The sequence below is a fragment of the Protobothrops mucrosquamatus genome, unplaced genomic scaffold (genome assembly GCF_001527695.2).
Source record: "Protobothrops mucrosquamatus isolate PMUCROS unplaced genomic scaffold, P.Mucros_1.0 scaffold7467, whole genome shotgun sequence".
NCBI lineage: Eukaryota > Metazoa > Chordata > Lepidosauria > Squamata > Viperidae > Protobothrops > Protobothrops mucrosquamatus.
In genome coordinates, this window is record NW_015393268.1 from 8166 (window position 1) to 23727 (window position 15562).

Genomic DNA, 15562 nt, shown 5'->3' on the forward strand with positions numbered 1-15562 from the left:
ATAGATAGATAGATAGATAGATAGATAGATAGATTAGATAGATAGATAGATAGATAGATAGATAGATAGATAGATAGATAGATAGATTAGATAGATAGATAGATAGATAGATAGATAGATAGATAGATAGATAGATAGATAGATTAGATAGATTAGATAGATAGATAGATAGATAGATAGATTAGATAGATGATTGATAGATAGATAGATAGATAGATAGATAGATAGATAGATTAGATAGATAGATAGATAGATAGATAGATAGATAGATAGATAGATAGATAGATAGATAGATAGATAGATAGATAGATAGATAGATAGATAGATAGATAGATAGATAGATAGATAGATAGATAGATAGATAGCAATAGCACTTACATACTGCTCCAGAGTGGTTTACAGCCCTCTCTAAGCAGTTTACAGAGTCAGCTGTTCCCCCACCCCCAAACAATCTGGGTCCTCATTTTACCGACCTCGGAAGGATGGAAGGCTGAGTCAACTTTGAGCCGGTCACGATCAAACTCCTGGCAGTGGGAAGAGTCAGCCTGCAATGTTGCATTCTAAGCACTGCGCTCAACACGGTTTTAAAAATCTGAGTGCTCTGTGCTTCAAGATATTTTTCTGCTAAGTCACCTATGTTTCTTTCCGGAAGAGCAGGTAGCTTTTTAAAAAAAAAATAAAAAAAAAAATAGGTAGCTTTTTTTTAACAAACAATGAAAATGGTGTTATAGTAGTCCTCGACTTATGACCACAATTGAACCCAAAATTTCTGTGGCTAAGCGAGACGGCTGTGAAGTGAATTTTACCTCCATTTTACCACCTTTCTTGCCACAATTGTTAAGGGAATCCCAGTGGTCGTTCAGTTAGTGACACGGTCGCTAAGCGAATCTGGCGCTTCCCCATCGGCCTGGCTTGCCACAAGGTTGCCCAAAGGGACATTGCAACCGTCATAAACATGAGTCCGTTGCCAATTCTGGGAGTTGAAGTCCACAAGTCTTAAAAGTGGCCAAGTTTGAAGACCCCCGTATTAATATAACTTGAACCAACCTGGACTTGGTCCTGTCGGATTGGTGGTATTAAACCTCTTTGCTTTAAGACAGTGATGGCGAACCTTTTAGAGACCGAGTGCCCAAACAGCAACCCCAAACCCACTTATTTATTGCAAAGTGCCAGGGCCGCATCAGCACTGTGGTGACCTCAGGGGGGTGGGGGTGAGGGTGGCCCACTGGGTGGGCGTGGCTATGGTGGTCACAGCAGACTGAGTGGGCATGGCCGGGGTGGGTCTGGCCACCTTGATGTTGCTCATGGGGGGGGACGCCTGTGGGGGCTGGGCAGGCTTGGGGAAGATCCAGGGGGTCTCTGGTGGGTGGGGCAGTGGGCAGGAGGCTCGTCCTGCGGGGTGAGACGGGGTAGGGCAGGGGTGCCATCAGCCCCCACTCACAGAGGCCAGCGAGGGCATGGTCTACCACCTCTACTCAAGCTTGCTAGCCAGCTGCTTTGCCTCCTTTGTGCTGGGTGGGGCTGCCGCTCCGGGTGCCAGCGGTGGCCTAACCCAGGGCTTTTCAGCCAGTGGTACGGGTACCACCTGTGGTACATTGGCACCTGGCAGGTGGTACGCGACCATCCTAGAAAAGTGATAGCGGGGGAGGGGAATGAGCTGAACCGGTGGCAGCACCGCACACGCCTGAGCGAGAGACGGCTGGAGCTGCAGGACTCAGCGGAAGCACCAGGATCAGTGCCAGGCTCCAGCTGGAGCTCGGCGCTGATCCTGGCACTTCTGCGGAGCCCAGAAGAAGCGCCGGTCAGCTGGAATGTTGCAGCCTCTCCAGGGTCTTGTGATTTACATTCAGATGCTTGGCAACTGGTTCATATTTATGACGGTCACAGTGTCCCAGGGTCATGTGAAGTGACCAAAACCTGCTGCAACCACCCAGCAGACGGGGGGAATAAAAACCAAACATCCCCCCATCCCACCCGCTGCCAATCCTCAACAGAAATGCTCACAACAATGAAAACCTCAGACAGGAGGAAGAGCGCCGCCGGGTGGGCAGGCAGGTGTCTTGCTCGGCTGTGGCTTGGGGGCACTTTTTTCAGTGCCATTGTAACTTTGAACAGTCACTAAGCGAGCTGTTGTAAGTCGAGGACTACCTGTAACTTTATCACTTTTTTCCTTTTTTTGGGGGGGGTCATCAAGTTTTTGACCCCTTGCTAGGCGACTGGTGATACTCGGATGTTGCCATATCCTAAAAGTGGCACAATGGGTGAAAAGGTTGAAAAGCCCTGGCCTAATGGACCTGCGTGAGCTGGCGGCAGCGATGGCAGGTGTGCCCACAGAGAGGGCTCTGAGTGCCGCCTCTGGCACGTGTGCCTTAGGTTCGCTACCACTGCTTTAAGATCAGAATTGATCTTTGGGCAGCGGCAGACATTCCTGTCGCACGTCTCTCACGGATAACCCCGATCTCTTGGGACGATGCTTAACGATGTCGAGGGGACGATAAATAAATATTTCAATTTCTTCCCCCCCCCCCCCCGTCTTGGACGCTTTGCAGGTGGGTGCACGTCATCTGCGCCATCGCTGTCCCGGAAGCCCGTTTTGTCAACATCCTCGCGCGCCACCCTGTAGACATCACTGCCATCCTTGAGCAACGGTGGAAACTGGTAAGAGGCCCTTGAGCCCGTTCTCGAAGAAAGGTGGAAACTGGGAACTCCTTGGGGAAGGGAAATGGACCTTAACGGGTTAGTAGTCCCTGCAGGCCTTGGCTGGAAGCAATAGAAGCGAATATGGGTAGCTCAGGGTTGAAATGTGGGGTCCCTGGGGCTCTTGGGGGTGTTTCATTACCCAACTAGGTAACATCATCAGTGCTAGAAGGAGAGGGGTTTGTAGAATGGTGGTGGAGGAGGAGGAGAACTGTGGGGTCCCTGATGCTCTCTGAGCTTGTTTCTTCTCTTGCAAACATTTCGATACCCAACTAGGTAACATCATCAGTGCTAGAAGGAAAGAAGTTTGCAGAGTGGCGGTGGAGGAGGAGGAGGAGGAGGAGGACTGTGGGGTCCTTGGTACTTGTTTTCTTGCAGTTGTTTTACAATACAACTAGGTAACATCAATACTAGAAGGGGGTGAGGTTTATGTTGAGAGAAGGAGGACTGTGGGGTCCTTGGTGCTCTCTGAGCTGGGTTTTTTTCTTGCAGACGTTTCATGAACCAACTAGGTAACATCATCAGTGCTAAAAGGGAGGGGAGTTTGCAGAGTGGTGGTGGAGGAGGAAGAGGACAAGGAGGAGGACTGTGGGGCCTTTGGTGCTCTCTGAACTTGGTTCTTTTCTTGCAGACATTTCATTACCCAGCTAGGTAGCATCATCAGTGCTAGAAGGGAATGGCAATTGTGGACTGGAGGAGGAGGATAACTGTGGGGTCCTTGGTGCTCTTTGAGCTGGGTTGTTTTCTTGCAGACATTTCATTACCAAACTAGGTAACACCATCAGTGTTAGAAGGGAGAGGGGTTTGTGGAGGAAAAGAGGAGGAGGACTGTGGGGTCCTTGGTGCTCTCTGAAGTTGATTCTTTTCTTGCAGACGTTTCATTACCCAGCTAGGTAGCATCATCAGTGCTAGAAGGGAATGGCAATTGTGGACTGGAGGAGGAGGATAACTGTGGGGTCCTTGGTGCTCTCTGAGCTGGGTTGTTTTCTTGCAGACGTCTCATTACCCAGCTAGGTAACATCATCAGTGCTAAAAAGAAGTGAGGTTGGCTCTTACTTGTTTACGTACAAGCGGCTTGCCCAGACATGTTGGTGGGAGTGTTGTTTTCTCCTTGGTGAGTCCCTGTTGTTCACTGTTTGCTTGTGTGTCCGAGTTGGTAGTTTCTTGCCTGGAAAATTAGAGAGCCTCTAATACGCTTTGGGGACCTTCGCCCTTCCCTCTTGTCCAAGTGGGGTTTGGGACCCTGTTGCAGAGATAAAAAAAACACATTTATTATTATTCCCTGGAGCGACAGCAACGCTTTGATAACACAAGCGATAAATTGCACCCGAGCCGGCTCCTTTATGGATAACCTGACATTTCCAGCCCGCCATCCTCTTCATTACCCACGCTTCTAACAGCAAATTAAAAAAAAAAACTCTTTCTTTACATGGGGCTGGCTTGTACTGCTTAATGGGCCTCCCAAGAGAAATCCGTTAAGTCCTTGGGCAAACAGCTTTGCCGCTTGTACCCCTCGCGGTGTCTCCGCATTGCTGCTTGCGTGGCTTGGCGGGATCCGTAGAGGCCGGCATAAACTTGGGCTGGAGCAGAGATTGTCTCCTGAGTGGGCCACTGGCACTTTGGAGCTGCGGCTGTAGAGATGCAGGGAAGCCCTGCCTCGTGGGGGCGTTGTTTGATCTGAGGGCCAGGGGTCCACCCAGAGAAGACGAAGCGTGCAGTCCAAAGTTCTGATGTCGCTCAGTACCTGGCTCAGTAGTAACAACTGTGAGAGGGATCTCGGAGTCCTAGTGGACCATCCCTTAAATAGGAGCCAGCCGTGTGCTGCAGCTGCCAAAAAAGCCAACACAGTGCTAGGCTGCATTAACAGAGGGAGAGAATCAAGATCAGGTGAAGTGTTAATACCACTTTACAATGCCTTGGTGAGGCCACACTTGGAATGCGGCATCCAGTTTTGGTCCTCACGATGTAAAAGAGATGTTGAGACCCTAGAAAAAGTGCAGAGAAGAGCAACAAAGATGATTAGGGGACTGGAGGCTAAAATATGTAAAGAACGGCTGCTGGAATTGGGTACATCTAGTTTAATGAAGAGAAGGACGAGGGGGGACATGATAGCAGGTGTCTCGTCAACGTGTGGTCCTCAATGGAACCGCATCTACATGGAGGGAAGTGTGTAGTGGGGTGCCCCAGGGCTCTGTTCTGGGCCCAATGCACTTCAACATCTTCATCAACGATTTGGATGAGGGGATAGATGGGGAACTCATCAAATTTGGAGACGACACCAAGCTGGCAGGAATAGCCAACATTCCAGAAGACAGGCTTAAGATACAGGAGGACCTGGACAGACTTGAACACTGGGCGCTATCTAACCAAATGAAATTCAAGGGTGAAAAAAGTAAGGTTCTACATTTAGGCAAAAAAAACCAAATGAACAGGTATAGTATAGGGGGTACTTTGCTCAATAGTAGCAACTGTGAGAGGGATCTCGGAGTCCTAGTGGACAATCACCTAAATAGGAGCCAGCCATGTGCTGCAGCTGCCAAAAAAGCCAACACAGTCCTAGGCTGCATTAACAGAGGGAGAGAATCAAGATCACATGAAGTGTTAATACTGGTACCACTTTATAAAGCTTTAGTTAAATAACTAATTGAATATATAAAAAAAAATGTTCCTTTTTTCTTTGGCTGTGACATGCCAGTGGAGTCAAATAAGGCATTTTTTGAATTTTTCACCCCAAGCCCCAAAGGTTGGAGTGAGCAGCTGTTCTCTAATCTATGCATTCCTTGGTGGGGGGAAAAGGGAGTGAAACCCCAACAGTTGGCTGGTAGAACACAAGAATCGTCTTTTTTAAAGAAAAAAGAAAAAAATACTTTTCATACAGCTTGCCCTGCCGGGGTTGGTGGGAGAGGGCTTGATAAGGCTGTTGGCCACCGGTATATAAACAGAGAACCAACCCCACTCCTTTGTAGCCCTGATGGTATTACCTAGTTGGGTCATGAAACTTTTTTGGAGATGTTTCATTATCCAGCTAGGTAACATCATCAGTACTAGAAGGGAAAGGGGTTTGTGGGGAGGAGGGGAAAGAGGAGGAGGAGGCTTATTTTGGGATCCTTGGCGCTCTCTGAGCTTGGTGGTTTCCTTGCAGACGTTTCATGACCCAACTAGGTAATACCATCAGGGCTACAAGGGAGTGGGGTTGATTCTCTGTTTATATACCGGTGGCCAACAGCCTTATCAAGCCCTCTCCCACCAACCTCGGCAGGGCAAGCCATCTGCAAACCACCAAGCTCAGAGAGCGCCAAGGATCCCAAAATAAGCCTCCTCCTCCTCCTCTTTCCCCTCCTCCCCACAAACCCCTTTCCCTTCTAGCACTGCTGATGTTACCTAGCTGGATAATGAAACATCTCCAAGAAAGCAACCAAGCTCAGAGAGCGCCACGGACCCCACAGTTGTCGTCGTCATTGTCCTCCTCCTCTTCCTCCTCCTCCTCCTCTTTCCCCTCCTCCCCACAAACCCCTTTCTCTTCTAGTACTGATGATGTTACCTAGCTGGATAATGAAACATTTCCAAGAAAGCAACCAAGCTCAGAGTGCCACAGACCCCACAGTTGTCCTCCTCCTCCTCCTTCTCCTCTTCCCCCCCACCCCACAAACCCCTTTCCCTTCTAGTACTGATGATGTTACCTAGCTGGATAATGAAACATCTCCAAGAAAGCAACCAAGCTCAGAGAGCGCCACGGACCCCACAGTTGTCGTTGTCCTTCTCCTCCTCTTTCTCCTCCTCTTTCTCCTCCTCTTTCTCCTCCTTCTCCTCCTTCTCCTCCTCCTCCTCCTCCTCCTCCTCCACTCTACAAACCCCACATTCCCTTCTAGCACTGACGATGTTACCTATTTGGATAGTGAAACGTCTGCAAGAAGACAACCAACCTCAGACAGCACCCAGGACCCCACAAGTCAATCCTCAGCTACAGATTTTCTCTTCCGTTGGTGCCTGCTTCGTCTTTCCGTTTCTGAGCTCTGCTCTAGAAAACCTGAGCTTCCCTTCGAAAACCCAAAACAGGCGTTCAGGTCCTCCTCTTCTACAATTCCTTTGGTTTTCCTTCTCCTCGGGGTGTCGCCATCCCCTCATTTTAGACCAGAAGGTCAGCTTAGGATGCCTTGTCGAAGGAGGGAGAGTTCTTGGTCGAGGGAGGGGGCTGCAGGCTGAAATCAGGACAGAGCGAAGGGGAACTCGGCTAAGTGGGGTGCAAAATCCGAAGTGGAGGAAATAGACCAGGTTTAAATTAGTCTCTTGGCAGGCAGGTGGAGTAAACAAGCATTCTGCAGCAGACAAACTGTGGTGCAGTGACCTGATTAGAAAATGAAACACAAAACAGCCTTCCCCCCCCCCCCCCGGTTCTTCTCGAACAACATCTTCTGTGGTCAAGAAGAGCAATAAAACTGATTAGGGGCCTAGAACATACGAAGAACGGTTGTGGGAATTGGGTTTGGCTCATTTAACGAAAAGAAGGACTTACCATTGAGGTCGTAAGTCAAGGACTTACCTTTAACGTGATCGACAGCGTCCCTTAGACCTGGACTGCCATCTGTCAGAAACGGTGTAGGGCCTCCTGCTCGGGTGTGGGGCTGGACTAGGTCAGGGCTTTTCAACCTTTTCACCCATTGTACCACTTTTAGGATATGGCAACATCCGAGTACCACCAGTTGCCTAGCAAGGTGTCAAAAACTTGATGACCAAAAAAAAAAAAAGGCAAAAAGTGATAAAGTACAGGTAGTCCTCGACTTACAACAGTTCGCTTAGTGACTGTTCGAAGTTACAATGGCACTGAAAAAAGTGCCCCCTAAGCCACAGCCGAGCAAGACACCTGCCTGCCCGCCCGGCCGCACTCTTCCTCCTGTCCGAGGTTTTCATTGTTGTGAGCATTTCTGTTGAGGATTGGCAGCGGGGGTGGGGTGGGGGGGTGTTTGGTTTTTATTCCCCCCGTCTGCTGGGTGGTTGCAGCAAGTTTTGGTCACTTCACATGACCCTAGGACACTGTGACCGTCATAAATATGAATCAGTTGCCAAGCACCTGAATGTAAATCACGAGACCCTGGAGATGCTGCAACATTCCAGCTGATCGGCGCTTCTTCTGGGCTCAGCAGAAGCACCAGGATCAGCGCTGAGCTCCAGCTGGAACCTGGCGCTGATCCTGGCGCTTCCGCTGAGCCCTGACAGCCCTGCAGCTCCAGCCGTCTCTCACTCAGGCTCAGCTCATTCCCCTCCCCCACTACCACTTTTCTAGGATGGCCACGTACCACCTGCCAGGTGCCAATGTACCACAGGTGGTACCCATACCACTGGTTGAAAAGCTCTGGACTAGATGACCTCTAAGGTCCCTCCCAATCCTGTTAATTTTCTTTTATTCTTGTCACACATCTGGTGACCGAGCCAAGATTTCCATCTCCTGTGCCTTTTATTTTACCTACTTACTCGTCCACCTGGACACTTCTCCCCCCCCCCGTTCAATCTCACCCTCTTTCTCTCAGCCCACCACTGCAGCCCCCCTTCAGACCTTTATCTCCCCTCTCTTCCCCTAAAGCAGGGGTGTCAAACTCAATTTCATTGAGGGCCGCATCAGCATTGCGGTTGTCCTCAGGGGGCTGGGTAGGTGTGGCTAGGGTGGGTGTGGCCTACAGCGTGGGCATGGCTGGAGTGGGTGTGGCCTACTGGGTGGGCGTGGCCATCTCTACATCGTTTGCGTCAAGGGTGCCTGTGGGGGCCTGGGCAGGAGTGGGACAGATCTGAGGGTCTCTGGCAGAAGGGGGTGGGACCGGAGCAAGCGCCAAGGCATGGTCCACTGGAGGAGCCTGCCGAAACCCCTCCCCCGGAGCCCATCCATACGGATATATGAAGTAGGCGAGGGCCATTTGCTGGCCACTTCCAGGCGATGGTCCATTTCTTCATTCCTCACAAACGGTGACACCTCCCCAGCATGCATCCAGAGGACGGGACCGACACGGCAGGGGCTGGTTCCTCACTGATTCCGGACGGCCTTGTGGAGCTAAGACTGAATGCGTTTCAGCATAGATGGCCACCACAAAATTGTACATTGGCTCCCGGCCGGCCGGGGCCGGGGCCAAGGCAGCGGGGGCCGTTCCCTCACTGTTTCCAGGATGGCTTCGCGGGCCACATGAAACCACGTTGCAAGCCGCATCCGGCCCCCGGGCCTTGTGTTTGACATGTCTGCCCTAAAGTCTCGGCAGCCCTCCCCCTCCTCCTCCCCCACTCCAAAACAGAGCCATCCAAAATGGAGAGGAGACGTCTCACTTTGTCTCCGCATAATTCCCTTGCTTTGCTCTGGTGGTGCACCGCCTCATTTGGAAAGTGTATTGTTTGTGCGGCTCCTGATGGGCCTTCCCCGAGCTCGTCGGTAAATTACGGTGCAGAATTTCAGAGTAATTAGTTGTCATCCCCTCGGTTGAGTGTGTGAGTTGTGGCACTCATCCAGGGCTAGACAACCCTTCCCCTGATTCGGAGCTGCAGCGAAGGTGTCTGTTTGATCATCGTGCTGCGTGCGTTGCTACCTTCTTTGTAGGTTTCGAGGTTTCTCTGTTGTATTTCTGCGACAATTTACAGATACAGATACTCCCGTTACTTAACGGCCAAAACGGAGTCCCAGCTTTTCTGCGGCTAAGCGAGTCGGTTGAAGTGAGTGTTGTCCCAATGCGCAGTCTTTCTTGGCACACTTGTCAAGGGAATCACTGCAGTTAAGTTAGCAACACGATTGTTAGTTCAATCCGGCTTCCCCTTTTGACTTGGCTGATCGGAAGGTCGCAAAAGGGGTCACGGGAGACCCCCAGGGATGCTGCAACCGGGTACCAGGTGCTCAGATTTTGATCACGTGAGCACAGGGATGGCGCAACGGTGTCAGTATGAAAAACGGTCATAATGTCTATACCAGGGATAGGCAACCTTGGCTCTTTTTATGACTCGTGGACTTCAACTCCCAGAATTCCTGAGCCAGCATGGCTCAGCTTGGAAACCTCTCCCTTTCCCTTCAGCATGGCTGGCTCAGGAATTCTGGGAGTTGAACACCAGTCATAAAAAGGCCCAGTTTGAAGACCCCTGCTCTAAAGGTACAAACCAGTAGTTCCGCCGGATGTAGAGTTGGTCTATAGCAGGAGTGGGGAACCTTGGCTCTTTTATGACTCGTGGACTTCAACTCCCAGAATTCCTGAGCCAGAATGGCTCAGCTTGGAAACCTCTCCCTGTCCCCTCAGCGTGGCTGGCTCAGGAATTCTGGGAGTTGAAGTCCACGAGTCATAAAAGAGCCGAAGTTGCCTACCCCTGATCTAGGTGTATCTATCGTCTGTCCGTCCGTCCATATCTATCTATCTATCTATCACAGTGGTTCTCAACCTTTTTAATCCCGCAACCCCAACCGGTCGTAAGTCGAGGACTAAACCGGTCGTAAGTCGAGGACTAAACCGGTCGTAAGTCGAGGACTAAACCGGTCATAAGTCAAGGACTACCCAACCGGTCGTAAGTCGAGGACTTTGCCTGCCCGGGAGCGCCGCGCATGCGTGGTTCCGCCCCCTGCGCCGGCCGAGGTGTAGCTGGCAAGCGGCAGAGACGGAGCAGGCCGACCACCAGCTGGCCCAGCCCAAGGGAGGTAAGGCACCCGCCGGAAAAGGGGGAAAAATGGCGGACAGCCTTGCTTGGCGACCCCCATGAAATGGTCGATCGACCCCAAATGGGGTCCCGACCCACAGGTTGAGAACCACTGATCTATCATCTAGGTCAGGGGTAGGCAACCTTGGCTCTTTTATGACTCATGGACCAACTCCCAGAATTCCTGAGCCAGCATGGCTCAGCTTGGAAACTCTCTTTTTCCCCTCAGCATGGCTGGCTCAGGAATTCTGGGAGTTGAAGTCCACGAGTCATAAAAGAGCCAAAGATGCCTACCCCTGGCTTAACCAAAGGGCGATTAGAACATGGATTCTGGAAAGTCCTAAACAGATGAAGGGGGTCAAACAGAATCAAAATCAGACCTTGAAATTAATTACAAGAATCTTTCCCAGGGGTTCTCTTGAATTTTATTTTTGAAAATATATATATGAAGAATTTAAAATTAATTCTAAGAAACCTTCCTTTGGGAAAATGTTGTTGATTAGAGAAAAACATGATAAGAGGGGATTCTAAAGGTTGGACTCTAGAGGAAACCAGAAAGAACTAAAGATTATAATTAAAGGAGAAGAGACCCATTCATGCAGAATGGAACAAAATACTCTTAACTATAGAAGACTTTTAACGATATTTGGGGACGACATATGAAGAGGTTTCCCTGAAAATTGTCTGCTACTATTAAAATGTGACTTAAAGAGTTTTTAGAAGTGAAAAACAGATAGAGGCTGATTTGAATGTGGATATAAAACTTAACAGCCTATTATAAGAATGGTATGGAATAAGATGATTTACAAATGAAACAACTGATACCTTAATAATTAAAAGGAATATTGAAATAACAAACCAGAGGGGAGACCTGGATAATCTGTCTATTTTGGATTCAGAAATGAGACCTGTTAAAAGTTTTGAAGGAGTTTTCGAGAAGGGGAAATGAAATCAAATGCTGGGACCCTATTTAAAGGGATTTAAAATCAAGATTGTTAAAAGGAAAAGAATATAAATTTGGGTTATTTGATTGAGGTTAAAATATGTTATTGTTTCTGACAACCCTTAATAATAATAAAGTTGGAAGGGACCTTGGAGGTCATCTGGTCCACTTAATGAACACTGCTGACTGAAACTATGAATGGCAACGCTTTAAATATTTGTTTATAGAGAGGAGCTGAAATATGGGAAGAAGGGATATTTTTCTTGTATTATTTTTTGAGAAAGTGATAAATGATTATGTTAAAAAAAAGAAATATAAAATGTATTTATTTGATTACGGCTAAAATACGTGCTTTTATTTCTCTTAACTCTTGGTGGGCCGTTGCTGATTAGGATCCAATGACAGTTTTAAGAACAGATTATTGATAAGGGATAGGATATGGAAAGAAGGAAGATCTTTGGTTATAATATCAGACAAGGTGATAAGTTACTAAAATCGATCGATTGTGTTTGTCTTGATTAAGGGGGAGACATTTCTTTATCTCTTTTTTCCTTCGTTCTATTTTTTTCTTCTTTGCCCTTGGCATATTATTTTTCTTAGTTTGTATTAGTCTTTTATCTCTTTATTTCTAAATGCTAATAAAAAGGATTTAAAAAAAAAAGACTAGATGACCTCCAAGATCCCTTCCAACTTGATGATGATGATGATGATGATGAAGAAATAATAGTAGTAATAATAATAATAATAATAATAATAATAATAATAATAATAATAATAATAATAATAATAATAATAATAATTTGCCTGTAAGCAAGAACTGGTGGGATCATAAAATAGAGAAAGTCATAGAAAATGATAAAATTAAACTGCTCTGGGACTTCAGAATTCAAACAGACAAGCACCTGCAGCATAACACCCCGGACGTAACAATTGTCGATAAGAAAGACAAAAAAGTCTGGATAGTGGACGTGGCAGTGCCTGGAGACAGCAGAATAGACGAGAAAGAACTGGAGAAGATAACAAAATACAGAGACCTACAAATAGAAATAGAAAGACTGTGGCAAAGGCAAGCAAGGGTAGTACCAATAGTCATAGGCGCCTTGGGTGCAATCCCAAAACAACTGGAGCACCACTTGAACACCATCATTGGCATTGACAAATTCGCCATTAGTCAATTGCAAAAGGCGGCCTTACTAGGAACAGCTTCCATCCTGCGACGAGATCTGTAATACCATCAAACATCCACATCTGCCTATCCCAGGTCCTGGGTAAGGACTCGATAGGTAGACAAAAATGCCAAATCCAGTCTGAACATCTGGCTGACTGTGCGATGATCAACAACAACAACAACAATAATAATAATAGGGGAGGTCGGTGATCACATGACTGTCTCTCCCTGTGATGTCATAATTGTGAGCCAGGCAGCCGATCATGATCACATGACCACAAGGAGCTTTGAGGATTGCTCAGACGTCCATTTTTGCAATGCCACGCTGACTTTGAACCAAGGGGTGTAAAGCAGAGGACTACTTGGGGACTTTAGGGAAACTGAGGCAGCAACCAGAATCGGGAATGGGGGTTAGAGGTGCTCACAGCCCAGACCAAAATATCCTGCTACACTTTGGGAAAGCCCACAAATTGGAGGTGAGGTCCTTGATGCTCTCTGCATTTGATTATTCCCTTGCAGACGTTTCGTTACCCAATTAGGTAACATCATCCGTGCTAGAAAGCAGGGGAGTTTGGTGTACTGTTTATAATAATAATAATAAAGTTGGAAGGGACCTTGGAGGTCATCTAGCCNATGGGAATTAGTTAGACCAGTGGTGGCGAACCTATGGCACGGGTGCCAGAGGCGGCACTCTGAGCCCTCTCTGTGGGCACGCGTGCTGTCGCCCCAGTCCTAGGCCTTCAGTTGGGTTTTATAAAACCTTTTCGCTTTAGGCCTCCGCCGCCATGTGCAAAAAAAAAAAAAAAAAGATTCAGTCAATTTCAACTTCTCACGGGGAAAAAAAAGATCTTGCAAAGTTGGAATTGATTGATTGAACTTTTTAGTCCCACCCAGTCTTCCGTTACCACCGCAGCCACGCCCATCCAATTGGCCACACCCATCCAATGGGCCACACCCACCCGGCACTCGACGATGCATAAGTGGGTTTTGGGTTGCAATTTGGGCACTCAGTCTCTAAAAGGTTTGCCATCACTGAGTTAGACATAACAACCTCCATAGTAGGGTGTTTTTTTCAAGGCTGTTTGAAATGAGAGATGATAAGGAATGGCGGGTTGGAGAACTTGGAGGGAAGGTCCGCATTTCAAACTAATTGGGGAATGTGATTTATGATTGTTAGTTGTGCTTTGATACTATGTATTTTAGGGGAGGGGAACTCAGATTTCGGCTTTGACCATGTACGTGCCGATGCCATGCAACTTGAATAAAGATTCTTTCAGGCAAACAATGCCTCGAAGTTCTTTGAAGAGTTCCATCAGTCGGAACCGTGACCTCCGCTTTCTTTTCAGAAATGCGTCTACTGCCGTAAGCGGATGAAGAAAGTTTCCGGAGCCTGCATCCAGTGTTCCTCCGAGCATTGCTCCACGTCCTTCCACGTCACCTGCGCCCACGCGGCCGGCGTGCCCATCGAGCCCGATGACTGGCCCTACGTGGTGTCCATCACCTGCTTCAAGCACAAAGCGGCCAGCCACGTTGTAGGTCTCCCTCGGATCTGTCCCTCTCCTTCCCCTTGTTCCCCCCGCCGGCCCGCCCTTTCGCTTGATGGACAGTCCCTTTGTCTCTTCCAGCTTCCCTTTTCCAGAGAGGTCTCCCTCAGCCAGACGGTAATCGCGAAGAACCGGAACGGCCTCTATTACCGGTGCAAAGTGATTGGGGTGACCACGCAAACCTTTTACGAGGTCAACTTCGACGATGGCTCCTACAGTGATAACATTTATCCAGAAAACATTATTGTAAGTAGCTTGGAGGAGCAGGAGGCCTTCAGAGTAGAGCGGGGGGGGGGGTCTTCAAATTGGGCCCTTTCAAACGTGCCTGGCTGAGGAATTCTGGGACTTGAAGTCCACAAGTCATAAAAGGGCCCAGTTTGAAGACCCCTGAAGTGGAGTGTGTAACGTCTCTGGATAGGAGAGTCCTCTTAACTCTGTTCTCTGCGCTTGGTTGTTTTCTTGCAGACGTTTCATGACCAGACTGGGGAACATCATCAATGCTAGAAGGGAGTCAGTGGGGTTTGTGGAGAGGAGGAAGAGGAGGAGGAATGCTGTGGGGTCCTCGGTGCTCTCTGAACTGGATGGTTTTCTTGCAGACGTTTCATGGCCCAACTAGGGAACATCATCAGTGCTAGAAGGGAGGAGGGGTTGGGCTCTGTTTATATACTAGCGGCTTGCTGTGTCAGTGTCGACGGGAGTGTTCTTGGTGCTTCCTTGATTAGGCCGTTGTTTACTGTTCGATTCTGTGTCTGAATCGGTAGTTCCTTGATTAGAATATATTTTTTTCTGCTTGATTGTTTGCCTTGACGTTTATCACTGGTCATCTGGGTCTTTTGCTCCTGGTAAGGATGTGTTGTAGTAGTCTTTCTGTTTCATTCTTAATTTTCCTTATTGTCTCTTTTGAAGGGTGTGGAAATGTGGTTTATCTCTATGGGCCTGTTGATGGCCAGTTTGTTTTGAGGGCCAAGCTTCCAGGAACCCTCAAGTGTTGTTGGCTTGTTCTAGGACAGGGGTAGGCAACCTTGGCTCTTTTTATGACTCGTGGACTTCAACTCCCAGAATTCCTGAGCCAGCCTGGCTCAGCTTGGAAACCTCTCCCTTTCCCCTCGGCATGGCTGACTCAGGCATTCTGGGAGTTGAAGTCCACGAGTCATAAAAGGGCCCAGTTTGAAGACCCCTGCTCTAAAGGTACAAACCAGTAGTTCCACCGGATGTAGAGTTGGTCTATAGCAGGGGTGGGGAACCTTGGCTCTTTTATGACTCATGGACTTCAACTCCCAGAATTCCTGAGCCAGCATGGCTCAGCTTGGAAACCTCTCCCTGTCCCCTCAGCATGGCTGGCTCAGGAATTCTGGGAGTTGAAGTCCACGAGTCATAAAAGAGCCAAGGTTGCCTACCCCTGATCTAGGTGTATCTATTGTCTGACCGTCCGTCCGTCCGTCCGTCCGTCCGTCTGTCTGTCTATCTGTCTATCTGTCTATCTATCATCTAGGTCAGGGATAGGCAACCTTGGCTCTTTTATGACTCGTGGACTTCAACTCCCAGAATTCCTGAGCCAGC

General features: G+C 48.4%; 1 protein-coding gene across 1 annotated transcript in view; it reads left to right on the forward strand.

Moving 5' to 3' along the window:
* LOC107300567 (lysine-specific demethylase 4B-like) overlaps positions 1-14962 on the forward strand; it is a 16410-nt gene extending 1448 nt beyond the window's left edge. Inside the window, exons 2-5 of the mRNA XM_015829881.1 lie at positions 2550-2658; positions 13805-13990; positions 14084-14248; positions 14909-14962. Of these exons, the coding sequence (XP_015685367.1) occupies positions 2550-2658; positions 13805-13990; positions 14084-14248; positions 14909-14962 (514 nt within the window). The remainder of the gene's footprint in view (positions 1-2549; positions 2659-13804; positions 13991-14083; positions 14249-14908) is intronic.
* The last annotated feature ends 600 nt before the right edge of the window (positions 14963-15562 follow it).